Below are 27,809 nucleotides of genomic sequence, written 5' to 3' on the forward strand. Positions count from 1 at the left end.
TGTGTGTGTGTGTGTGTGTGTGTGTGTGTGTGTGTGAGTGAGTGTATGTGTGTGTGTGTGTGTGTGTGTGTGTTTAACTGGCGTGGAGCAGCTGAGATAGGGGCGGGGCTTAAAGCGTTACTGACGTGTATCTGCACCAATAGGAAGCCGAGGATGATTCGCACGTTTGCACAATTGGCTTACAATAAAGACGGTGAGTTTCAGCCATGACTGGGGGAAGGATTGAGCACTGAGGAACCAACCTCCAGCCGAGTATGTGAGTGTGTGTGTTTGTGTGTGAGAAGCATCAACCTGCAGCTGAGTGTGTGTGAAGCAGCATTGACAGACACACACGATGCTGCAGAATGGCGCACCGAGTCTCCTGCAGTGTTTGTGTGCAGGATTAGCCACTACTTAGCTGTGTGTGTGAGAGAGTGTGTGTGTGTGTAGACGCAGCGCGCACCGAGCCTCCAGCCGCGTCAGGTGGATGCAGTGATCCAGGTCGCCCCTATGGATCGCGTCCATGGATGTCTTCAAACCCGCTTCGGACACCAGTTTGAGTCCCAGGGTGTGTGTCTCCTCAGCGGAAGAGGATGTGTTCCGCTGGCCGGAGGATGGAGGCGGCGCGGTGCCAGACGCGGTGCCGGACGCAGTACCGGACGCGGCACCGGGATTCTGGAGGGCCGTGTTCGACTATGAAGCGGCGGCGGAGGACGAGCTCAGCCTGCGGAGGGGCGACCTGGTGGAGGTGCTGTCCAAGGACTCGCTAGTGTCCGGGGATGAGGGCTGGTGGACCGGCATGATCCTGGACCGGGTCGGCATCTTCCCCTCCAACTATGTGAGCCACGGAGACATCCGGGACACCGGGGAGCAGCAGCAGTACCCAGTGCCCCCCCTGCACCGTGAGTCCTATTGTGCTCCATGCTAATGCTACATCACTAAACAGAGTGTGTGAATGTGTGTGTGTTTGTGTGAGAGAGAGAGAGAGTGCTGTGTCACGGCGCAGTGAGCTCCTGTTGGCCTACAAACATCCTCACAGCCTCAGCACCATTATTCATCCCTCTGCCTGTCACACACAAACACACACACACACACACAGGCACCCCGCCTCAAATTACAATGCACCCTGTGCTGCATCCTCAGCAGAAAGAGAAGAGAACTGGACATGCTGCTCCCTTGCCTGCAATATTATCATCAGATATTATGTACATGGAAATAGCTTTGTGGCCAATGCATTATCTTGATATGCACGGTTGCCGGTGCAACAACATAGAGCTAAATAAATGTCTAGTGGAGCTAAATGTGCAGCCTCAGATAGAGACAGTAAGCAGAAAAGCTCCTAACTGCACAGTAGCTTTAAAGGATCCCCTGCAGCTGCAACAACCCAAATCTAATATCAGTTTAAAAGCAAAGACAGGATAATAAATCTTGTATTTTAAGGCAGCACGACCCACATCAGCGCTGCTTGTTTGGGTGGAGGACAGCTGTCTTTGTTAGCTTTCATCTCCTCAGCAGCAGCTGGCCTACTTTCACATCATCCACCTGAAATATTCATCAAGGTCAGTCTGCTGAGGAGGCTGCTAGCAGAGAATGAACAGACACAAAGGCTGCTGGTCATCTCTCACAGGAAAGGGTCATCATCATTTCTTCCTCCAACATTAGTCAGATTTTTGGACAGATGCTCACTCTTAGTTTCATCACTTCCTGTATTTGGGGCATCAGGTTGGCTCAGTGAAAGCATGCTTCCACTCAGTGACCTGGTTTTAACGTCCTTGTTAGCATGCTTTTGCCTTCTTTAAGAGCAAACGGTTAATTATTACCAGCTGATAACGGGCTGACTTTAACCATTCATGTCCTTGGAAGGATGTCTGCAAAAAATGTTAATGTTGTGTCAAGAGATTTAGAGATGAGATAAATCGTTATTGATCCAGTGGGAAATGTCATGTGAGCAGCAATAAGAGTGAAACACTGTATAGAATAACAACATTATAATTGGGTTAAAAAAAAGCAGATATGAAGAATTTTAAATACGATTTTTCTACATATCTTTGAACAAGTGCTAGGTGCATACAGTGCATTAAGTACATAAGGTTATAGGTGCATACAAAACAGTATTTAATCTCGATGTGGCAAAAGCACTTTGTTGTGATTGTTTTAAATGTTATATCATTACAAATGGAGCCGTTGTACCTAAAGTATGTACAACGTTCAAAAACACTTTCATCAGTTGAAACACATTGCAGTTTCAGAAATAATGCAAATAAAATAAATAACACAAGTTAGCCAAAACACATGCAGATGAAGACACATCTTCACAAATCTGCGCACAATAAACCAAACGCTTCAAGAAGCTCAAAACCCAACGGAGATCAGGGGATTATAACGCTGCACAACTGTCTCGGTTGCAGAGTTAGTCTGTCTCAGTCATAACTGTTAGTGTTTGTCATTATATCTGAAATGACTAGGTTAGCTTCGTTAGCTAGCTAGCTTACAGCAGATCTTCAGTAACATCAGGAGGAGTCATGTGATCACATTGTTAAAATAAGACCATAAAACCTTTTAGGTAACGTTTCCAACAACAGAGACAGTTGTTCAGCTTTATAATCCTGAAGTCACCAAGCGCTCAGGTCCCAGCTGTGTGCGTCACTCTTTAGTGTCCCCTGGTCTCCCAGCTGTGTGCGTCACTTTTTAGTGCCCCTTGGTTTCCGTTGTGTTTTGAGCTTCTTGCAAAGTTGTGTGTTTGTATTATTGGTCGTAACAATGCAGTTAGTTAAGAAAGTATAAAAGTCTACTAAAATATTAATAAAAATATAGATATATAATATAAATTATATATAAGATATAAAAACAACAAAATACTAAACTCATGTTGGGTCAGCCTCTCTAAATCTCATCCTTTTCCTCTCCTCCTCCCTCCTCAGTGCTGGAGATAGATTTCTCGGAGCTGACCCTGGAGGAGATCATTGGGGTGGGGGGCTTTGGGAAGGTGTACCGGGCGGTGTGGCGGGGGTCGGAGGTCGCAGTGAAGGCGGCGCGGCGGGACCCTGACGAGGACCCTGATCAGACCCTGGAGAGCGTCCGGCAGGAAGCCAAGCTGTTCGCCATGCTGAACCACCCCAACATCATGGGGCTGCTGGGGGTCTGTCTGCTGGAGCCCAACCTGTGTCTGGTGATGGAGCTCGCCCGGGGGGGGCCCCTCAACCGCGCCTTGGCTGGGAAACGCATCCCGCCCTGCACCCTGGTGGACTGGGCGGTGCAGATCGCCCGCGGCATCCTCTACCTGCACAGCCAGGCCATCGTGCCCATCATCCACCGGGACCTCAAGTCCAGCAACAGTAAGAAAACATCTGCATCACGTTCAGAAACATCTGCATCACGTTCAGGAACATCTGCATCACGTTCAGAAACATCTGCATTAGGGATGCTCCGATTGCCAATTTTGGGGCCGATCGCCGGAATCAGTATCGGCCGATACCGATCGCCGATCCGATCGAGTGGGCGGGGCCTAAATGGAAGATTTAAACATCACTTTAAATCTTCCATTTAAAGTGATGTTTAAAACTCAGTTAATGGGGCTCATTCACTGGAGCTTCCACAAACAACAATTAACTTAATTATTACATTCAAGTGATGTACATTATTCAAGTTTACATTCACTTTGGAGAATAACTCTCTCCCGGCCCGTCCACACAGCGGCTTTGGAAAAAGCTTGGAGGTAGGCGTTTCTGAAGAAGCTTCCAACGCCGCTGTGGGGACGTCCCTCTCCTGACAGCCTGTCAGTATCTCATGCAGCTCACTGATCCAGTAATGAGTGACCCGACAGTGAAGAATAAACATATGTATAACTAGTGTAGCTTGTTCCAGAGGTAGATCAAATAGCTAAGTGTGTTAGGTCTAACTCTTAGTGTGTGTGTTGCTCAGCTCACCGGTCCGGCACAGCACAGCGGGCGGAGCTGCAGGATTTCTGCTTCACACACACGTTGCATACCGCTATTTTACTGTCTTTTTCGGACACTTTAAAATACTGCCAGACCGGTGAAGCCGTTTTGGCGAGCTTATTTTGTCGTGCACAGAGGAAAGTGTCATGTATTCGGGCCCGGCGCCACGAGGGGGCAAAAGGGGGCATTGCCCCCTCAGTTGTATTCTTTATTCTATTCTTTCCCCTCACTTTGAGCATCATTCATCCATCAAAAAGTACAATAAATGTCACAATTATTAAATAACTTTAAATAATTATTTCCCCCAATATGTTTAGATCAGATATGTGGGCAGGCAGTCAAACAACGTGTAAAAAAGCCTCAACCCCAAGTGAGCTTGTAGTCTTAATGTTAGCGTGTGTGCTACTTTTGCCAAAGCGAGCCCTTTTACTAGAATAACAATATATTATGTATTATATCAACCACATTGGTACAATGAACGACATCTAGTGACGGATTTTGGAACATTGATTTGACTTTTCTCATGGCAGTAGAGACAAACCAGGGGACTTTATTTTTATTTTTAATCTGTGTCTTTCCATTTGGTGTAGTATTTGATCCAATATTACATTTGGTTTATATATTAGTCACTTTCTTATGAAATTCCAGGTTTTAGGCCTTGATTTCAACATTCAATCCTGAAAATAAAAAATCAATCAGATTAATGATTCTTTAATCCTGACCTGACTAGAGTAGATAGTAAGTAAGTAAATCTGTATAGGAAGACGAGTTAAGGGATAAAGGAGAAAAGGTTATGGTATAATTACAGAGCCTGTCAATTTATAAATGGAGGAAATCAATGTTAGTCTGTTAACCAAAGTGCAGCCATCTGATAATGTACTATCTGTTATTAAAGATCAGAGGAAAAGAACAGAATGAGAGGGGTCAATCCGGAAAACAAATAAAGAAGCAAAGATATTGTAGAGCAGTGAGAAGGAAAAAAGCTTGGTGTGTCAATTCATTACATTGCCAGTATTTTTCGTTGTTGTGAAAAAAAAATCGCCCCCTCTGATTTTTTAACAGCCCCCTCAGTCATTTCATCCTGGAGCCGGGCCTGCATGTATTTTACGACATGCGATCGGCTCTCGCGATCGGCATGTTTAGAGAGCACCGAAAACTTCTCAAACTGCCACATTTGTTATTGTTATTTTGTCTGTCGGGCTTCATTACTTTTGATATATATATATATAGTTTACCCTCTGCTCTCTGCTGTGATGAGCAGAGATACCACCCACAGTCACACAGAGAGCAGTCTGCAGCGTGTTTCTGCTGCAGTTGTAATCTTGCATTTTACCGACCGGATCCCCTAAATCCCAAGCCTATTACCTAGGATTTACCCCTCGCTCTGACACGGCCTCCTTCCTATTGGACGCTCAGACGGCACACAGGCAGCTGCTGGCCTCTCATTGGTTGGTTCTCTGGTGATCAGCGCAGACGCTTCACTTCCTATTGGCTGCGATCAAATGTTAAGTCAGTGCCGTCCAGGATTCTCAGAGGAAGCACAGTGCAGCCTGTTTACACTTTCACTTTTATTTTCAATCCATACAAGTGTGTAATCCACAGTTTCTCTTTTTTTATGGCTATGAGAAGAAGTTTAGGCTCTAAGAAGTAAATACAAACATCTTGGCAATTTATGTGATTTATATAAAATGATGTCAAACTTTTGTTTTTCAGGATTTTTTTTTTTCTTTACATGAAATGGAATGAAATTAGTACATATTCTAAATTTGACCCAATTTCTTAGTAAAACATTTATATATTTACAAAAATGCAAAACAAATTGAATAATTGACTATTTTAGTACATTAAATAATACAATAACAGTGTTTCCCCTATTTTTACTGCTTTGGGGGGGTGCTGCCGATGATGGCTCGCCGTGCGGGGTTCAAAACCGCGGTACCTGCTCATCATCAGTGAGATATTTTTAGAATGTGCACGCTACTTTCGTGGTCGGCTTGAGGTTACAAAATAATAATAAACAAATTTGAAAATGGGGGGGACACAAACAGCAGAGCTCGGGGCTATAGTGCAGATTTGTTTTACTTTTTTCACTTTTTTGTTCTCCTCCTTACCTCCGCTCTTGTCTCTGACTGGGAGTGTCGGAGCGGAGCCCCGCCCTTCACGAAACAGAGCGGAGGAGAGAATGTGAATGTGCAAAGCAATGCAGTGGACACTGAAACATGCACGTACTGTATATATAAAAAAATAAAAACCTTGAATTTCAGGGGGGGCGCGGGGCTCCGTTGGGGTGGTGCAGCGCCCCCCCCCCCCCCCCCCAAAGACAATGGTAGGGGAAAAACTGAATAATATTAAAATGATTAGCTATAATAGGGAGTTTTCCATAAGAATAACAAGCAGACATTAAATCAAGCCTTTTTTAAGCTTTCTTTAATTCTGCAGGCGATCATTTTAGAATATAAAAAGTGGAAAATGATATCAAGCTGTCGTGTAAATGTTGGACAGACAGGAGAACGTACCTCAAAGTTATTTGAAGTATAATCATTTAAATTGTCAACTTGTTTAAGTGGGGTTCAAAGCACAAAGTAGAGAAAGTCTAAAGTTGAATGAGGGATTTCAGAAGTGGCTCCACCCTGTGAATCATCACTGTGGTGATGGAGTGGCTATTATGACGTGCGGTCTCTAAAAAAGACTGAAGATTGCTTTCTTTCATCTCTGCAACTTCATTTCCTTAAAGAAGACGTATCCTGCTGATGTTCAGATTCATATTAGTATGTAGTGTCTCTACTGGGACATGTCTCCATGCTTTAATGTTCAGAAAGCTCTTCTCTGGAGGGAACACAGGGATTTTAGCCTTTGCAGACCATTTACATGCACTAAACATTATAGAACACGTTACAGGAAAGGGAAAACCCCCAAAACAGAATCGGGCCTTTTTAAGCGCTGCACAAATAATCACCCTTTAATTGAATTCCCAAATAAAAACTAGTGCAATATTCAAATTGCAGGAAGCACGGTATTTGTTTTTTATCTTCGTAAACCCTGGCTTGTTATTGTTTGTTCCTTCCTGTGCTGTCTCTCACACAACATGCCACTTTAACAGCTGCTCTTCTCTAAATTGCTGAGTGTGCATTTCACAGAGTGCACAGATTACCCCCCCCCCCCCCCCCCCCCCCTCACATCCTCAGGGGGAATCAGCTGTGTTTGTCTCATGTTGCTGCTCAGGAGCAGGCTTTCCTCTGACCACATGTCGTAGCTTCTTTGGACGGAGTGTCTGCAGCAGATGAAGGAGCGCTTGATGTTCACCGCAGCCTGCAGACACTCCCTCCTCTGCAGCAGAGGTTAGGTGCTGTGGTTAGGTGGAGCACGGTGGAGTTTTTTTTAAGAGCAAATGGTTGCTTCTTAACGGGTTATTTCTGTCGTTCAGCGTCGGTTTCTGTGTTTCTTTGGGATGTCTTGTTGTCAATGGCGGAGTGAAGTACATTAACTCAAGTACTGTAAAATGTTGAGGTACTTTAAAGACTCCTTATTATTATTATTATTATTATTATTATCCCTCTATTGGACTCCTTTGTTTACTTCTGGAACATAGTGACGTCACGATGAAACACAAGCGCTTCTATTGGCTAGCACTCCAACATATTGTACGTGATAGGCTACAATGTCCCATCTCTAAGCGGTTGACCACAACAGAGCCAGCAAGCTAGCAAGAGCCAGCAAGCTAACCAATCAGACCAGATTGGGTTCTGGTTTCAGACAGAGGGTGAAAAGAGGTGCTGCAGCACAGGCAGTATGAGAACAATAAAGAGCTTTTTGAACATTAAAGCATGGAGACATGTTCCAGTAGAGACACTAAATACTGATTTACACCTGAACATCAGCAGGAGAGGACTCTTTAAAGTAGAGACACTACATACTGATATACATCTGAACATCAGCAGGAGAGGACTCTTTAAAGTAGAGACACTACATACTGATATACACCTGAACATCAGCAGGAGAGGACTTTTTAAAGTAGAGACACTACATACTGATATACACCTGAACATCAGCAGGAGAGGACTCTTTAAAGTAGAGACACTACATACTGATATACACCTGAACATCAGCAGGAGAGGACTTTAAAGTAGAGACACTACATACTGATATACATCTGAACATCAGCAGGAGAGGACTCTTTAAAGTAGAGACACTACATACTGATATACACCTGAACATCAGCAGGAGAGGACTTTTTAAAGTAGAGACACTACATACTGATATACACCTGAACATCAGCAGGAGAGGACTTTAAAGTAGAGACACTACATACTGATATACATCTGAACATCAGCAGGAGAGGACTCTTTAAAGTAGAGACACTACATACTGATATACACCTGAACATCAGCAGGAGAGGACTTTAAAGTAGAGACACTACATACTGATATACACCTGAACATCAGCAGGAGAGGACTTTTTAAAGTAGAGACACTACATACTGATATACACCTGAACATCAGCAGGAGAGGACTTTAAAGTAGAGACACTACATACTGATATACATCTGAACATCAGCAGGAGAGGACTCTTTAAAGTAGAGACACTACATACTGATATACACCTGAACATCAGCAGGAGAGGACTTTTTAAAGTAGAGACACTACATACTGATATACACCTGAACATCAGCAGGAGAGGACTCTTTAAAGTAGAGACACTACATACTGATATACACCTGAACATCAGCAGGAGAGGACTTTAAAGTAGAGACACTACATACTGATATACATCTGAACATCAGCAGGAGAGGACTCTTTAAAGTAGAGACACTACATACTGATACCTGAACATCAGCAGGAGAGGACTCTTTAAAGTAGAGACACTACATACTTATATACACCTGAACATCAGCAGGAGAGGACTCTTTAAAGTAGAGACACTACATACTTATATACACCTGAACATCAGCAGGAGAGGACTCTTTAAAGTAGAGACACTACATACTGATATACACCTGAACATCAGCAGGAGAGGACTCTTTAAAGTAGAGACACTACATAATGATATACACCTGAACATCAGCAGGAGAGGACTCTTTAAAGTAGAGACACCACATACTGATATACACCTGAACATCAGCAGGAGAGGACTCTTTAAAGTAGAGACACTACATACTGATATACACCTGAACATCAGCAGGAGAGGACTCTTTAAAGTAGAGACACTACATACTGATATACACCTGAACATCAGCAGGAGAGGACTCTTTAAAGTAGAGACACTACATACTGATATACACCTGAACATCAGCAGGAGAGGACTTTAAAGTAGAGACACTACATACTGATATACACCTGAACATCAGCAGGAGAGGACTCTTTAAAGTAGAGACACTACATACTGATATACACCTGAACATCAGCAGGAGAGGACTCTTTAAAGTAGAGACACTACATACTGATATACACCTGAACATCAGCAGGAGAGGACTTTAAAGTAGAGACACTACATACTGATATACACCTGAACATCAGCAGGAGAGGACTCTTTAAAGTAGAGACACTACATACTGATATACACCTGAACATCAGCAGGAGAGGACTCTTTAAAGTAGAGACACTACATACTGATACCTGAACATCAGCAGGAGAGGACTCTTTAAAGTAGAGACACTAAATACTGATTTACACCTGAACATCAGCAGGAGAGGACTCTTTAAAGTAGAGACACTACATAATGATATACATCTGAACATCAGCAGGAGAGGACTCTTTAAAGTAGAGACACCACATACTGATATACACCTGAACATCAGCAGGAGAGGACTCTTTAAAGTAGAGACACTACATACTGATATACACCTGAACATCAGCAGGAGAGGACTCTTTAAAGTAGAGACACTACATACTGATATACACCTGAACATCAGCAGGAGAGGACTCTTTAAAGTAGAGACACTACATACTGATATACACCTGAACATCAGCAGGAGAGGACTCTTTAAAGTAGAGACACTACATACTGATAGACACCTGAACATCAGCAGGAGAGGACTCTTTAAAGTAGAGACACTACTTACTGATATACACCTGAACATCAGCAGGAGAGGACTCTTTAAAGTAGAGACACTACATACTGATATACACCTGAACATCAGCAGGAGAGGACTCTTTAAAGTAGAGACACTACATACTGATATACACCTGAACCTCAGCAGGAGAGGACTCTTTAAGTATAACAGTATTTTTAGAATGTAGTATCTGTACTTGTACTTAAAATCTGAGTAAATCTTCCACCACTGCCTGTTGTACAAATCTGCTGTATCTGTCTCTGTTTTTCATCTCTGTTTCCTCACTGTTTTTCTTCTTCTCTGCTTTTATCTTCCCATCCTTTCATCATCGCCTCCCACCAACCCCACCCTGTTTTCTGCATCCACACTTTATTGTTTTGCACATTGTGTTTGATTCGTCTGGTTTTATCCCCTTCCTCCTGCTGCATCACAATCCTTGCGATGATCACCCTAAAACCCACCTGAAAATCTGCACATATCCCCCCCCCCCCCTCATAACCTCCAACCGAATCCCTTCATCACCCCCTCCTCCACCTCCCCCTCCCCTCCTCTCCAGTCCTGATCCTGGAGAGGGTGGAGATGGAGGACCTGAGCAACAAGACCCTGAAGATCACGGACTTCGGTTTGGCTCGGGAGTGGCACCGCACCACCAAGATGAGCGCCGCCGGCACCTACGCCTGGATGGCCCCCGAGGTCATCCGCTCCTCCACCTTCTCCAAGGGCAGCGACGTGTGGAGGTGGGCAGAGGAGGAGGAGGTGGAGGAGGAAGGAGGAGGGAGGAGGAGGAGGAGACTGGAAGAGCCAAACAGGAAGCAGATTAATCTCCGTGCACGAGAACCAAATCAGTTCTCAGCACATGATTTATTGATAAAACGGAGACTAGCACACGGGAAGACTGGAAGAAGCTCGAGAGTACATGTAGTTATAAATACTATATACAAAATACATTATGTGCTTGTGCAGCTGGAAAGATCACTCTCTTCGTATGTGATTTAAAAGATTTAACTCAACTTTTGGAAACGCTTTGTTAAAGTCTACAGGGATAAGAAAATATATTAGTACACAGAAAAATATGCACATTAAAGTAAATGTATTTGTGTGGCAGTGAAAAAAAAGTACCCTTATTTGAGTCTCCAAAAAGTCATGGTCCCTCCTTGGCCTCTCACCCATTTGATAAATAAAAGAAATCTATAACTTTCTTATTCTAACACTTATTCCTGCGTTATACATATACTCACTTGGTCTGTCTGCACTGCATATTTTTTCGAACTTTTCTGTCTCCTTTTGGTATTTACTTTGCATTTACAGATGCCATTTACTCCCTCTGACATTTATTCAAACCGTGCTCTGCTGTAAACTCACTGTTATCTCCAGAACCAGTTTTCATGCCTTTTTAAGATGTGTTTACACCAAGCCTCTAAAGCAGGGCTGTAAAACTCAAATACACAGTGGGCAAACATTTAAAAAATGGGTACTAGTGGAGGGCCGGACTGGTTCAATGTTTATTGCAGAACTTATTGAAATGAACTTATTGCACATATTAAAGGTGGGGTAGGTAAGTTTCAGAAACCGGCTCGAGTGCACTAACATTTGAAAGTACAAAGCCAAAAAGAATCCGCCCCTTGCTTCAGACTTCCTTACAGAGCACCTCCTCCGCGAGAGCAGGCTGCAGTAACGTTACATATCAGGCAAAGCTAAACACATCTAGGTTAGCAATACTACACAGCCAAAGCTACTCCGGTATTGACTCTGGTTTGACCTCTCCTAGTTTCCACTTTCTTTTTGTTCTTAATTTGCTCCGTTACATTTTTTCTTTTGCGACCAGTAGACGATGTTGAACCTAACTCTGCCATGGTGAAAGTGGCCGCCTGTTGCTGGCGAGTCATTGAAGCACTGCTGCAATGCACGCCCAATGACGGCACGCCCAATGACGGCACGCCCAATGACGGCACGAGATACATTTGTGCGTGCACGAGATGGAAGGCTGACAGACAGGGCGACAATCCAATCCGTTTAACCGGCCCGGCTAAACGGATTGGTTGTAGTTTTTACAGTATTACGGCTTCCACACATGACATTTTTTTATGGATTTTTTGTCAAAGCACTTCAGATATTCATTGCTATCAGGATGTTAAGAGCATTCCATGGAATATAACAAAAAGTGTATCTCGAGCCGCTCTCTGAAACTTACTTACCCCACTTTTAAACCTGGAACTAACAAAGCTTAAATGATTGCCTATAAAAACAACATTAAACATTAAATAATCAGTTCATTCATTTCTTATGGCTCTATCTGCAGCTTTTCCAGAGTCATTTCTTATCATTACATTTTCCCACAGACCAACAACAGCTTCAACACAACTATTTCCCTCAAAGAGAAAACCAAACATGCCCTGTTATCGTGAGAGAGAAAGTGCAGAAGGAAACATCCATTAAACTCAGTGTGCTGCTCTGTGATGCTAGCTCAGATACTTGGCATCTCATCTTGGGTGCAAGGTCATCAATGTTTGGGCTCAGGCTCTGAGCTGAGGAGACCCTCAGGATGGAGTGAAGGTGTGCGTGCAATATACCGGAGGGCCAGGTCTAATAGGAATTAGAAATTATCCTGCGGGCCGAAATTAAATCCACCAAGGGCCTGATTTGGCCCCCGGGCCTTGAGTTTGACACATGGGCTCTAAACTTAGGAGGGTACTGCAGTTTAAAAACCAACAGGGAGCACATTTTGTGTTTTGTATTAATGCTTTTTTCTGATGTATTCACCACCTATTTGTTTATTTGTGTTTATTTTTCTTACGATGCAGTTACGGCGTGCTGTTGTGGGAGCTGCTGACGGGAGAAGTTCCTTTCCGGGGGATCGATGGTCTGGCGGTGGCGTACGGAGTCGCCATGAACAAGATGGCTCTGCCCGTTCCCCTGACCTGTCCGGAGCCTTTTGCACGACTGATGGAGGGTAAAATAACTCCTTTACTTCCTGCTCAAAGACAGTCATCCTCCTAATTAGACGGAAATAATACAGGATGTGCAGAATAGTTTTGAACTTTAAAACTTTACTCATAATGTGGACATTTTAACTGCAATTTGTTTTTGTGACCAACTTTTTATTGTTTTTTTTTTGCCCTCACAAAGGGACTTATATACACGAATACAAATTATATAGACAATACAAAAAGAAAAAGAAAAGACAAAGAAAGAAAGAACAAATATAGGGAATCCCTTTCCCATGCCACCCCGTCATCTTGCCATTTCACAGAAAATCCTACCTGATGTTTGTTAGCAATCGTCTGAGTTCATCTATCTATTATATTATATTTATTATTTATATTATTGCAAAACAATTTATCCACATAACATTTTAACTGTAATTTATACATGCTTGTTTTGCATGTCTCTTTATTGTGTTTGAAGCCAGTAGTTGTGCACGGATAAAGATGGGGCTACACTCATATTATTAGTGTTACACTATTAGGAGGATTAGATTTCAGTGGTAGCTGTGTAGCATTGCGTCAGACCGGTGTGATCCAAACATTTCCAATAACTGCAGAGCGTTTTAAAGTCCAAAGGTCAATGTTGATAGCCTATAAAAAACAAATGTGGGCACTTGAATTTGAATATTTCGTTTTAGGATTAAAAGCTTAATTCAAAAACCTAAATAAAAACCTTGAATTGAGAGAAGCCATAGAAAGGATCATATAAAGATTAATAACCAAGAGCCAGAGGCAAAAACGGGTGTCAGCGCATGTGCCAGAATCATACAATTTAACATTTAATATTAAAAATAGAATAGAAAAGTATTACACGCACCCTTTAAGTTTATTTATTTATGTTCTTTCCCACTATGACTATGTATGTCATGGAGTATGGTATTCCTGTCATGCTATGTTTTTTTTTAATTATTTCTTGTTGGCTGTTCTGTTTGTCTTCTATGTTGAAAAAGGGAAGCATGATTTCCAACACAAAGAAGTCTGTACTATTGCTTACACTAGTATGCTTCTTCTCAACAGCGAAAAGTATTACACTGCAGTAGGAACAGTGATCACCCCCCTGTTGTTCCACAGAGTGCTGGAGTCCGGACCCTCACTGCCGGCCTCACTTCACACTGATCCTGGACCAGCTGACGGCCATCGAGGAGTCGGGATTCTTCGAGATGCCGGCGGAGTCGTTCCACTCCCTGCAGGACGACTGGAAGCTGGAGATCCAGGAGATGTTCGACGAGCTGAGGACCAAGGAGAAGGTACGGAGGTCCAGTTTATTGACGGACACATGGGATTCTCTTTGTATTAGGGGGCTAAAGGCCGGGAGATCAATCAATCAAAAAGGAGATCGCAGGGGGTACGCAGGCGTCTGGTCGCCCGCTGGGTGCGCTCTAAAATTAGCGTTATTGGCTTCCTAAATAAGTAGTGAGTCTTAACATAATTGTTTTACCTGACAACAAGTGGACATTTGAAGTTTAAATGCATTTGTATTGAATGTGAGTTATTCAAGTGATTTTAATTTAGAAGCAGTTGGGTTAAACACGATAACAAAGGCTTTGATTCACGGATGAGTGAGGGGGTACTTATAGAATGGCGACAAGCAACGAGACAAAAAAGGTTGGGAACCACTGCTTTACAGGTTCACTGTGTGTTAGAAAAATATCACTCGTCACCAGCTTGAGCTTCAATCTCAGGATCCATGTATCTGTGATCCTCTCTAGAATGGAAGTAGTCATCACATACAGAGCATCAACTAGTTCCTGAACAGTGTCCTTCACATGGTGATATCCAAGAGAGGGAGTTCCACAGTCACAAGATGGAGGAGTACCGGTTCATCTAGTAATCATACATCCTGTCATGTACAAAATACTGACTTTCTCTCTAAATTCTGACTTTTTCTCCAAATTCTGACTTTTTCTACAAATTCTTACTTTTTCTCAAAATTCTTACTTTTTCTCAAATTTCTTACTTTTTCCTCAAAAACTCAAAATTCTTACTTTTTCAACAAATCCTTACTTTTTCTCAAAATTCTGACTTTTTCTCAACTTTTTAAAATACGGTATTTTTCCTCAAATTCGGACTTTTTCTCAAAATTATTACTTTTTCCTCAAAATCTCAAAATTATTACTTTTTCTCAAAAACTCAAAATTATTACTTTTTCTCAAAATTATTACTTTTTCTCGAAATCTCAAAATTGTTAATAATCACTGTTTCCCGGCTTGAGCTTCAATCTCAGGATCCATGTATTTGTGATCCTCTCCAGAATGGAAATAATAATCCTTATATTTATTATAGCACTTTATCAATGACTCAAAGCGCTTTACAAATACACATTACAAATACAGATCATACATACATGTAATGGTCATCTACTGTGGACAATACCCACAGGAGCAAGTTCAGGTGAAGTGTCTTGCCCAAGGACACAACAGCCTGAAGCAGTGGGGCGGGAGCGGGTTTCAAACTGGAGTTCCCCAACACCCCCTTGATCTGATGATCAAATGCACAGACACCCGTCCCGCGGGTCCCACACCCGTCCCACACCCGTCCCGCCACCCGTCCCGCCACCCGTCCCGAGTAGTCATCACACACAGAGCATCAACTAGTTCCTGAACAGAGTCCTTCACATGCTGATATCCAAGAGAGGGAGTTACACAGTCACAAGATGGAGGAATAGAAAGCAGTATTCAATGTTTACTTCAGATTAGCTCCACGTCAGAAATGATCATGCTTGTCACATGTCTCTCTCCATAGAGGCTGAATCATCATGTTAATCACATAGCTATCATATGCCTCAAACATTCCTGATGCTCTTCTAGGTAATCACACATCCTGTCATGTTCACAGCTACAGTTGGGATACCTTTGTTATCATGTCACTCTCATATTGGAAGAGTACATTCAGTATTTTCCCAACACTGTCTGTTATTTCAGGAGCTGCGGTCGTGGGAGGAGGAGCTGACGCAGGCGGCACTGCAGCAGAAGAACCAGCAGGAGGAGCTGAGGAGGCGCGAGCAGGAGCTGGCGGAGCGGGAGATCCACATCCTGGAGCGGGAGCTGAACATCATCATCCACCAGCTGTACCAGGAGAAACCTCACGTGGAGAGCCGGCAGGGAAAGTTCAGACGCAACCGGCTGAAGCTGAAGGACGGGAACCGCATCAGCCTGCCCTCAGGTAACAGGGACACAAACTGTAACCAGCGGGGGGTCCATGGTATTACATTTAGTCTAGATATAGGGATGTTGTTTGTGTGTGGGCGACTTTGTTGGATTCATACCTTTTGGACTTAAAGCTCATATCTCTGACTTAAAGTGAACATTTTGCTCTCTAAATGTTATAATTTCTATTTCAAAATGTTGATTATTACAAAGTTAAATGTTGACTTATCCAGGGTGTCCGCGGGGTCTTAAAAAGTATTAAAAGTTGATAAATCAATTTAGCGAAAATGAAGGCTCTTAAAAAGTATTAAACGGCATTTTCCAAGGTATCACATTTTGTAGCTTGTTTTCAATAAGTATATAAATTGTCCAGAGAGGTTGTATTCTACAGTCTGCCTGAATGTAATCATTGCGTAGGTGTGTAGTGTGATTCTGTGTAGTTTATTTATGGCATCCCGTTGGATTTGACGTCATCTGAACAGGACATCGCACGCTCACTGCTTGATAGCGCGCGAAGGTCCGTTTACGCCGGTTGCTAAGCAACATTGTTATGGGGAAATTCAAGTCTGCGTCCAAATGGTTGGAAGATAAGGAGAAGGACAATCAATACTGTATATAGTCGATGTGAGTTAAAGTGTGTCGCCAAGGTAACCGGTTAGAACTCAAAGTGGCGATGAGGTCTTAAAATGTAGGAAAGGGTCTTAGAAAAGGTCTTAAAAGGAATTACATGTGACTTCAGGATTCCTGCATATACCCTGTTATAACTTTAGCCTGATATGATTACAAATTCTGACTCAAAATTTCCAAAATGTGATTTCTTTTTTGGTTAGTTTCACACCTTTAATCCATGTTTCATCAAGTAAAATCCCACGGCAGAAAGAGGACCTGTCGTAAAAGTTTATTGTTATTTTAAAAATAAATAGTTATGTACAGCAGCTTCAAAATATCCGATGTTTATTGTTAGGTTGTCTTAGAATTGTGTCAATTGGCTTCCAACTTTTTTTATTTTTCTCTGAAGTAAATGAAGTCTTTTTTCAATGTTGATTCAGATTTCCAGCACAAGATCACGGTGCAGGCGTCTCCGTCTCATGACCAACGGAGGAGTTTACTGAGCAGCAGCTCCAGTCCCCCCAGCAGCCCCCCCCTGCCGCCATGCCTCAGAGCCATCCAGCGTGAGCATCAACAAATTACATTTACAATTAGATTTCATTAAAGGTCACCTATTGTGCAAAATCCAATTTTTCACGTCTTTTCTACATCAACATGTGTCCCCTCTTCTTCATGTCTCTTCTACATCAACATGTGTCCCCTCTTCTTCATGTCTCTTCTACATCAACATGTGTCCCCTCTTCTCCATGTCTCTTCTACATCAACATGTGTCCCCTCTTCTTCATGTCTCCTCTACATCAACATGTGTCCCCTTTTCTTCATGTCTCTTCTACATCAACATGTGTCCCCTCTTCTCCATGTCTCTTCTACATCAACATGTGTCCCCTCTTCTTCATGTCTCTTCTACATCAACATGTGTACCCTTTTCGTCATGTCTCTTCTACATCAACATGTGTCCCCTCTTCTCCATGTCTCTTCTACATCAACATGTGTCCCCTCTTCTCCATGTCTCTTCTACATCAACATGCGTTCCCTCTTCTCCATGTCTCTTCTACATCAACATGTGTCCCCTTTTCTTCATGTCTCTTCTACGTCAACATGTGTCCCCTCTTCTTCATGTCTCTTCTACATCAACATGTGTCCCCTCTTCCTCATGTCTCTTCTACATCAACCTGTGTTCCCTCTTCTTCATGTCTCTTCTTCATCAACATGTGTCCCCTCTTCTTCATGTCTCTTCTACATCAACATGTGTCCCCTCTTCTTCATGTCTCTTCTACATCAACATGTGTCCCCTCTTCTTCATGTCTCTTCTACATCAACATGTATCCCCTCTTCTTCATGTCTCTTCTACATCAACATGTGTCCCCTCTTCTTCATGTCTCCTCTACATCAACATGTGTCCCCTCTTCTCCATGTCTCTTCTACATCAACATGTGTCCCCTCTTCTCCATGTCTCTTCTACATCAACATGTGTCCCCTCTTCTTCATGTCTCTTCTACATCAACATGTGTCCCCTCTGTGGAAAGAGACTCTGAAAGTTTCAGGAACAAAGATTCTCTCTCTTTTTGTCCTGATCCATTTCTATAAAAACCTGTCTGAAAATGAGCTGATCAGATTTTGGCCACTTTATGATGTCATAACGATTTATTGTCTTGAGTAACCATTAGCCAATCAGCAACCAAGGTAACCCCCCCCCCCCCCCCCCCCCCCCCCCCACCACCACCATATCACCTGAATCTCCTCCTAGAGCACCAATAGGCGCGTCCACACCGGAGTACTTTTCCCGTTTAGTTCCGTTAGTACCCCTTATGTTGCATTCACACCAAAAAGAGTACTTGGTGCCGGGAACTTTTACCCCCATTTGTAGTGCCTTCTAGAGAGGTGATACTCTCCTGGTACCAAAAAAGTACCAATTTCTGATTGGCTGGTTGAATTGCAAACCAAGCCCCGTAAAACTCTGGAAAGTTTTGTGAAGCCGCCATTGTATTTGCTGGCATTAGCATTATTAGCATTAGCATTAGCCCAGCGCACCAACGGAGAGAGACTAACTTATGGCAACACAAAAGAAAACATGGGAGCGGTGGAGATGAGGAGGTGTCGGCGTTCTGGCGATTTACTCGGAAGGCTTCAGTAGAAGCTGCTGGGAGTCCCAGCAGCTTCTACTGAAGCCAGTCCCCAACTCCGGGGACTTCCGGCCGGGGTCCTCGGGTGGCAGTATACGCCGGGAAGTTGTTTGCAGCCTGCCAGTAAACCCAAAGCAGAAGAAGAAGAAGTGACGTCAGCGGCTCATTTGCATAATTTTCCCTCAGGAACTTATTCCGGTGTGAACGCGGTTGGTACTTGGTGCCCTGGGGTACTAAGTGCCGGGGTACTAAGTCCCGGGGCACTAAGTACGGCAAAGTACTTGGTGTGAAAGCGGCTATTGTGTTCTTTTTAACCAAATGTCTCTCAGAGGGGCGTGAGGAGTGTCTCCTTATTTTCACCTAAAGTAACAGAGAGAGAATCAGCACTTTGGAAACAGAGGGGATTATGGGTAATGCTGCAATGATCTGTTTGGTGTTTCAGCCAATCAGAGACAGGCTCTGTATACATCTGAAACCTATAATATATTGATGAAAAACAGTATAACAGGGGACCTTTTAAATGGATCATTTTTGCCAGGTGAATATTCGTCTGAATTCAGTTTCATAATGCATGGTTTTTAAGTGTGTTGTGTTTCAGTGACTCCTCGGGATGGGTACTCGGCCTGGGGTCGCAGTGCAGCGGTCCAGCTGGAGGAAGAGGAGGGGGAGAGAAAGGGCTCCAGAAAGAAGGGCCGGTCCCATAACTGTGGCCCCTACCGGGAGCACAGCGCCGACGCCAGGTGAGCGGACGGAGGAAGAACGATTTTCTTTATTTAGAGAGGGGTCTCTGCAGGTGGTCTGTGAAATGTTTTCAGATCTATTAGTTTAAATCATCATCCTGTTCATTTTGTTAACACGAAGCTGTAATAGCTCAAAGAGGATGTTTTAATATATCAATTAGAACAATATTTTTATAATGAGAGTATTTTTATTATTCACTATGAGTAAAAAAACACTCTTTTTTATGTTTTGTCCTTTTTTCCTTTTTAGTTTCATATTCATAAATCATAATATTCTCAAAATGTTATTGCTTTAACGTGACTTTTTATTAATTTACTTATTTATTGGTGTTTTGAGCAATAAAGAAATATGTTAAAAACTTTAAAATGCCTTGTTTTCTACCTCTTATTATTTGTGTACAACATACTGCTGCATTTTTATTTCCTTCAACACAGTTTTTTTCAAATCCACTTTTTCCAATATTCCTCAAATTGGTTTTCTTGAAGCGTCATGGGCGCTGAGTTTGCTTCCTCATGGTTGCTCTTATTTTAAGTAGATTTGGATAGAAGTGTCTGCTAACTGTAACGTTATCGGATATGATAGGTCACTGTGTATTTTATTATATAATTGGAGCCTGTTTTTCATTATATCTGACCTAACCCTCTCTCTCTCTCCATGTCAGTGTGAAGCCCCCCCACGAGGGCAGCAGGCAGCGGTCCTGCAGCGCCCCAAACCTGCGACGATCCCCCCGACACAGCCCCGCCGTGCCCGGGGTCCCCAGCCTGCCGGAGATGGGTGAGCAGGACCCAGTATCACCTCTTAGTCTGATATACAGAGGGCACACGTGGTAGAACAGCTGTAGACTAAATGCAGAATGGATTAAAACATTGAGAGGAAAAACAGATCCTCCCACAAACCGTCTGAGGTTGACCAGAGAATCTCAGATTTGAATGTAAACAGGCTGATCCTGAAAAAGCATAAACACACATAAAGACCTCCTGGACGGATGGAGTTTGACTAACATTGCTGCCTCGTGTCGCTTCATGTTTGAGAAGTGCTGTTAAATGATGTTCAAGGCTTTTCAAGTTCCAACATGAATTATTGCATCTACTCAACTCAAAAGAAATCCTCAGCATCATGAAACACAAATAAGAGACGCATCAATTAATGAAGCAACTCAAATGTCAGGCACATTAATCAAGGAAAAAGAAACAGCTGGAAGTGAAATGGGTTGACATTTAAATTCTTAATTGCACTAAGAATAAAAAATGAGGAAAGCTGTAGATTGTTTTGCATCTATTTTAATGTTGCAGCTGCACTAAGCGTGTTCGATACAGGCCTACAGCAAATCATAACACGCGTTAAGAAATAAGTTTGACCCAAACTTCCTCTCGTAATTCAGCGGGGATGTTTACCGCAGATTATATGGCAGTGAGAAGGCAGACTAATCGACACAATCTACATGTATTATCAGTCCCTCACTGTAACATGCAACCCTGCACTCGCTTTATATTCAAACAAATAATAATAATAAAATAAGAGATGTGGTGAAACCGGAGGAAATGCATTGTGTTGAATATCTCACTCCTATGCAGAGTGTGAGATAGTGGAGTGGGTCACCACTGTAGGAACAGATATTGCTGCAGTATGAATACTACCACACGAGTATATGTCCCGTTTGGCACTTATTATACAGAGGGGGGGTCACAGCGGCTCTCTGAGACAGCAGCTTTTTTCATGCTTTAGCTAAGTGTTGGAAAATATCATCACAAATGTTAACATGTTGTTTTTTGATCCTGTGTTTAGAAAATGAAGACAGCTGCTTCACCACTGATCCAGCAGCAGCGGCGGCTCCGGGTCAGTCCTACCTCTGCCTCCCCGTCCAGAAGGAGGGTCTCCCCGCTGCCTCTGAGGGGGGGGAGACGGGGGAGGAGTCCTGCCCCAGCGCCCCCCCTCCCGGAGCCTCCCCTTGCAGGAGGAGCCCTGGGGGGGGGCGGCGCTCCGACCTGGTCCTGCTGGGCTGTGGAGCTCTGCTGGCGGCCGTGGGGCTCGGCTGCAACATGCTCACTTTGTCCCAACCTGAGGAAAACGTAAAGTCCCGCTGGGAGGCATTTTTCCACCGGGCGGGGGGGCATCGGAGGAGCACCAGCCCCCAGACTCACAGACTCTTCCGGAAAGAGAGTCCTCTGAAGGCCCCCATGATCCCCTCTTCTTACACCTTACTGTCATTATCATCGGTGTCGGACTGTAACTCCACGCGTTCGCTGTTGCGCTCCGACAGCGAGGAGAAGCTGGCCTTCCGCCCCCCCGCCTCCCCCCTCAAACACCCCCCCCATTATCGGCATCAGCCCCACATCAACCCGCTGGTCAACACACACCTGGAGAGCTTCAAGCGTCACCCCCGCCAGTCGCTGACCCCCACCCACATCCCGTCAGCCCCCAGTGTCTCCCGCAGTCTGAGGAGGACGCCGTCAGACGGAGCCATCAAGAAGAGCTGCCCCCCCCACAGCCTGGAGCCCCTGCTGGAGAAGACTGCTTTAGAAAACACAGGTGAGGGATCTCTGGTTATAAGTAGATGTACACAGATAAGGTATCTTTATTTAAATCTACATTAAACGTCTTCTGAAAATGTTTTTCTTAAATCAGTCCAGGACATCAGTAATCTAAAGCGGTGTGTGTTAGCATACTTTATTTAGCATACTTTATTTAGCATACTTTATTTAGCATACTTTATTTAGCATACTTTATTTAGCATACTTTATTTAGCATATTTTTCACTGATATTTTAGGTCTATTTATTAGGTTGAATAAGTAGTCCTTATCAACTAGTTTTCTTTCCTATTTCAGGAATCTTCAGAGGTTTTAAAGAAGACTGTCCTGAGGTCCCCCGGCTCCCCGATCCAAATCTGGTTTTCCCCCCGACCCCCCGCCGCCGCTGTGCCCCCGAACGCCCGAAAACTCTAGACTTTGTGGCGCGACCCCGCCCCTCCCCGAGGATCCGCTGCGACGTGTTCTGGGCGGACGGTCGGCCCCGAGGAAACGGACAAAACCTGGGCAACGGAGAGTCCCCCGCCCACACCTCCAGTACAGAAACTCCCCCCACTGTAGAGTTTGGGCGGGACCCCCCCGTGGTGCTGCCCACCCCCCTGGAGGCGCCCCGCAGGAAGGAGAACCTGCTGGACAAGCTGGACGAGGGGCAGTGCCGCGACGGGACGCTGCCCCTCTGCAGACCCGAGACCGGACGATCCAAAGACTCTCCGTACCGATACAGACCCGGGTACTGGTCCTGAACCAGCCCCGGCTTCAGCTATCGTTTTTACAACCCAGTTTAAATACAACCACGCCCACTTATGCATAACGAAAGTGTCAGAATCCCTTTATTTGTCCCGCAACAGACACATTTGCATTGTTAAATCAGCAGAATGATGGTGCTGATAGAGGATAGACTTACATCTTGAATAAAAGAGTGGGTCCCAATTAATAATAAAAAAACACAATAAGTAAAAAACAAAGCAGATAAGTACAGCATGGTAGCTGCGTCAGAGCTCTCCTTGAATGTTTTAATCCGGATAATCATGAATCTGACATGGAGCATCTTTTTATAAGTAGATGAAAATAGTGCTTTTTAAATATGACCAAAGCTAGGCTGATCCGTGGTGATGTTAGTTGAGCTTTTTAATATTAATTCACCATGGATTTAAGAAGAATAAACGAGTATAACAACATTTTATCTAACAACATAAGTACAGTATATTTGACTATATCTACTAGGCTTTTCCAAGATCGCTGTGATGTTTTGTAGCATGATTTGCACTAACTGCATAGGGGGATGCTAAAGCTGCTAACGACTGTGAGTCTGCTTAGCTGCAGTCCGTCACTAAATTTTGAATTTATCCGACCGCAAATAATTAGTTAACTAGCGCTATAGCTATAGCAGCTATCCCCATTTACAGAACGATCCCGAAACAGCAGGTCTAGCTAATGTTACAAACAAACCGGTAACCTAATACCTTCTCTTACTGAGGATGTAGGAGACTACTAGTATTTTTCAAGGATCAGGGGAGTTTCAATCCCCACTGCAGTCATCATGTCGTTGTGTCCTTGGACAAGACACTTCACCCCAAATTGCTCCTGTGGGGATTTGAGTGAATGTAAGTCGCTTTGGGTAAAAGCGTCTAACAAGTGACATGTCATTTAGTTTTCTATATTCATCAGTACCACCTCATATCTTCATAACTGTGATCGTCGTTCATATTTTAAAAGTGGTATTTTCCTAAATCACAGAAAAGGATGCTCTGTCGAAATGTCTGCGTTGTGTGTGTGGAAGTAGCCGTGGTTTAATCTTTAACTGGGTTGGAAAAATGGCAGACATGCCTGTCCCTTCTTACTGGTGTGCGTGAATGAATACTGACAAAATGAATCTGTTCTAGCTTTAATCCGTGCTTAAAGGAAGAAGACTCACTTTCCTCCTTTAACACATATGGCCACTAACTACCTAAATGTGAATATTTACCCTTTGCGACTTTTGTTGTTTTGCCATTTTTGATACGAATCCTCAAATGTGGCGTCTAAAAAAATGAGTAATTTAAAATGTAAATGATTTTCTTTGGGAATAACCTGATGTATGGCTTTATAGACAGTTTCACAAAGCTTTACATAACTTTTATTAAACGTCATGCTTTGAGTTGAAGATTGTGCATTTAAAGAAGTGCACTTTCGGAAAGCGTCATGAATGTATGTCTTTTTCCAACTTCAGAAGGAATTAGGTCTCTGATTCTTTCTTTTCATTTGTCAGAAAACGCATCGTGTTTCTTGTCGGTATAATTCAATCTCTTTTTTTATCGCCTGTACACCGTGATATCCCATTCCTCCAGACTTAAAAAGGGAACGTTGTGTTTGTGACTGTATTTAAATGTCGGCCTCATGAATGAATTGTTGATCAAGAAAGAATTGAGGAATGTAAAGTGTGCAAGTTAACGGCTTACAGGTGAAGCAGGCCCTGGTGGCATGTGTGTATTTATTATGTAATGTTATTTATTTAAGTTATTTTTATAATGCATTGTTTTTGCCTTGATTTTTGACACTTGTTATGAATGCCACGTTTGACTTAATATATGTATTTGTCTGTTCCACGCTTTTAAAATAATTTTCAGGTTGTTGTTTTAAACATCTTTCACACAGTTTCGATCCAACTTGAGAATCAAAGCAGGCACGATCAGCTGGGGAATCTACATTAAAATAAAAATCATTCCCTTTTTCCAATGTTGGGAAGAAGATAAGGAAAACATTTTCTGGGGGGATATGACCAACATTTTTTTGTTCTAGGAATAAGTTCAGAATTCTGTCTTTTTTTCCTCAAAATGTCTGATTCTAACTTATTTCCCCGGAGTTCACATTTATTTTTCTTAGAACTCTAAATTCTACCTTTTTTTTGTTTATCTCCGAATGCTCACTTCAGTCTCTGATTTTCTGATTCTTTATTTTCAGAGTTCTGACTTTTTTTTTGTTCTCAAAAAGAAATTCACATGTAGCCTAATCCTCTTCAGTAGCCTACCAACGTCTTAAAGGTGGGGTAGGTAATTTTGGAGAAACCAGCTCGAGTGCGCTAGAATTTGAAAATACACAACCGGAGAAAATCTGCCACTTCCTTACAGAGCCCCTCCTCCAACACACACGAACGCGCACATGACCAATGAGGGCACGAGATAACTTTGTGCACAGATGGAAGGCTGATAGGCAGGTAGGCCATTCAGTTACTTTAGCCGGGCCGGCTCAGATGATTGGTCGTGCTTTTTACAGTACTACGGCTTCCACAGATTAAATGTTTTTATGGATTTTTTTGTCAAACTAGTTAATATATTAATTGTTATCGGGATGTTAAGAGCATTCCATGGAATATAACAAGTGTATCTCGAGCCGGTTTCTCAAACTTACCTACCCCACCTTTAACCTGGAAAAAAACCATAATGAAAACTCAGCTTAAGTGACTGTAAGAAAGTAATTTAAAACTTTAAACACCCAACATTCTCCAGCGTCTCAATTAAGTAAAATGTGCTTCATCTTTTCTGATAGTAAACTGAATGTTTGATTTTCAAATACTGCAATTTGATGACAACAAATTGGGCTTTGGTGAATTGTTAAAGTTTTTAATTATAATAATTTAATCAATAACTCATAATATATTTTATTTGCATCCCATATACATCAACACATTTTTTTTAACTGAGCTAAATGCATGCAGACTGGTCGGTGCACATTGATTATTTAATGTCTCTGATTTTTATGGCGTTTGTATCGTACCGAGGTTGATTATTAATTTCACTAATGTTTTTTGGGAGAAAATACCCGGTTACACTCTTCCCATGGACTGTCGGGTCATAAAACACGTTTATTAATCAATTATTTGAAAAAAGAAACACCATCTGAGTCTGGTCTTAAGGCCCGTTTCTCTCATTTCATTTTCAAATGTTAAGTGACCTGAGATCTGTCTTGTGTAAAATGTGAATGCTTTTCTCTGAGGCCTGCAGAATGTGATCGTGCTTTATGGTTGAAACACCGCTCTTGTCCGACGTTTCCTTAAATGTGTCCGAGATGTTACCACGAATAAGCTGATGGACTGTTGCTGATGGACATCGTTGGGGTTGGGAATGATCCTGTTAGTGAATGACTTGTATTTGCACTGGAACACTGATTTGAGTAAAATCATAGTAAACTATCCAGTTTCTTTTTGCGAGAGTCTGTGTTTCCTCGTTCAATGAATGGCTTTATCAAATGCTTTTTTTCATCCTTTGCTCTTTGTTTAATTTACTAGCTTGCAACTTTACTGTTTAGGTGGGCATTTTCCACTGCAGCAAGAAACGTCTGTTCTCTATCCAGGTAATCAAGTGGTCATCTTTGCTTGAATGAGCTGCAACAGGCAGCAGGTAAATATACTTTTCCAGAATATAATCCCTGTAGTTGGAGAGTGTCTGAACTACCTGGATATCAAACAATTGTCCATGTTTCAGAACGCCTCGTCGTTGGACATTTCTCTTTTTCCATTTGTTTCTACCAAAATGGACCAATCCGCGGAGCTCCTCACACACCAGGATCCCTTGGCGTCACTATCAAACGCAGTGGGGGAACCTTTAGCGTAAATGTTCAACTAACAGGGAGTCCCATTGACTTGCATAGAGCTCCCTGGTTGGTAATAGACGAGTTGGGATCGCGGAGAAATGCTCTCCGCAGACCCATTCTCACAGCGTTTATAAACCTTTTTCTTCCTCAATATCAAGCCACACTGAGCAGCGAGCCTTGCAACGTCCCGACCAATCAGAGCATACTGGGCTCACAGGGAGGGGCAGGAGCTCCAACAAGCCGTTTAGGACAGAGAGTGAATACACTATACAGAGATGCTGTATGAGAAACCAATGTGAGTTTGGAAAATTGCACAATATAAATCTATTCTAGTAGACCTCAACAATGGAAATATGATCAGTAGAAATGGCCATGACATGGGACCTTTAAACATCATCAACATTTCTCCATGGATCTATTTTTTGCTTTAAAGGAACATAAATCCACTTCAGCATCACAACGACTTCAATCAATAGACACATTTATTACACACACACGCACACACACCTTTACAGTAAACACACAGTAATTGTTGATACAGTAAATGCTGTGAGTGAAGTGCTTTGTTTTGGCATCAATAAACACTAAATAGCTTGTTATATTATTTTCATGATTTATATAAAGTAGCCTATTTACATTTTGTGATATGTCTCTTACTGCATTTAGCACCCATTGATGTCCTCGCCTACACGTCTTGAGATAGAAACCTTAAGACTTAATGACAGCACCTTTACTTCAGATGTTATCAAGAGTATAAAACTTTCAAAATAAAAGCCTGGTGCATGTTGTAGGTGGTTGTTCCTCTTTTGGACATCTTGTGCGCGGGCTAACGTGCAGTTACACTCGCCTGCTGGACTCCTCCTTCCTCTATCACAAGTGTTGGCCTGTATGTGCAATGTTTGGACTGGCAGTGCATCAGTTTGTTAAAAAATACTTCAGACTAGAGAACATTTGGCGGATCAAAGACAGAATCTTACGGTGGCCGAAACACTTCCATTGGGAGAAACTCGCTGCAGTTTTAAAAACAATGCATATGTAAAAATACCAAACTTTGCAAGAAGCTGAAAACACAGCGGAAATCAGGGGACACTAAAAACCGACGCACACAGCTGGGACAGCTTGGTGACATTCAGGATTATAAAGCT

At 42.9% G+C, this 27,809-nt stretch overlaps 1 protein-coding gene across 3 annotated transcripts; it reads left to right on the forward strand.

Moving 5' to 3' along the window:
* Window positions 1–211: 211 nt before the first annotated feature.
* map3k9 (mitogen-activated protein kinase kinase kinase 9) lies at window positions 212–27,674 on the forward strand. 3 transcript variants are annotated; one of them, XM_079693057.1, is made up of 11 exons: window positions 212–881; window positions 2,901–3,314; window positions 10,523–10,703; window positions 12,768–12,916; window positions 14,022–14,197; window positions 15,872–16,112; window positions 17,146–17,268; window positions 19,412–19,568; window positions 20,231–20,343; window positions 21,355–22,098; window positions 22,396–27,674. In XM_079693057.1, the coding sequence occupies exons 1-11, from the start codon at window positions 503–505 to the stop codon at window positions 22,836–22,838; spliced, it is 3,120 nt and encodes a 1,039-aa protein (XP_079549183.1). In that variant the 5' UTR covers window positions 212–502; the 3' UTR covers window positions 22,839–27,674. The 3 variants fall into 3 exon arrangements, with proteins under 3 accessions (XP_079549183.1, XP_079549184.1, XP_079549185.1); XM_079693058.1 differs by having other exon boundaries at window positions 19,427–19,568; XM_079693059.1 differs by lacking the exon at window positions 2,901–3,314.
* Window positions 27,675–27,809: the final 135 nt, after the last annotated feature.

Source organism: Notothenia rossii (assembly GCF_949606895.1).
Source record: "Notothenia rossii genome assembly, chromosome: 7".
In the NCBI taxonomy this organism is placed as follows: Eukaryota; Metazoa; Chordata; class Actinopteri; order Perciformes; family Nototheniidae; genus Notothenia; species Notothenia rossii.

Bases quoted from the DNA above. Each gene is read 5' to 3' on its own strand.
- map3k9 (XM_079693057.1), top strand. From the start codon at position 503: ATGGATGTCTTCAAACCCGCTTCGGACACCAGTTTGAGTCCCAGGGTG. The intron at 10,704-12,767 runs GTGGGCAGAGGA...CTTACGATGCAG, and splicing joins AAGGGCAGCGACGTGTGGAG to TTACGGCGTGCTGTTGTGGG. The intron at 19,569-20,230 runs GTGAGCGGACGG...TCTCCATGTCAG, and splicing joins GAGCACAGCGCCGACGCCAG to TGTGAAGCCCCCCCACGAGG.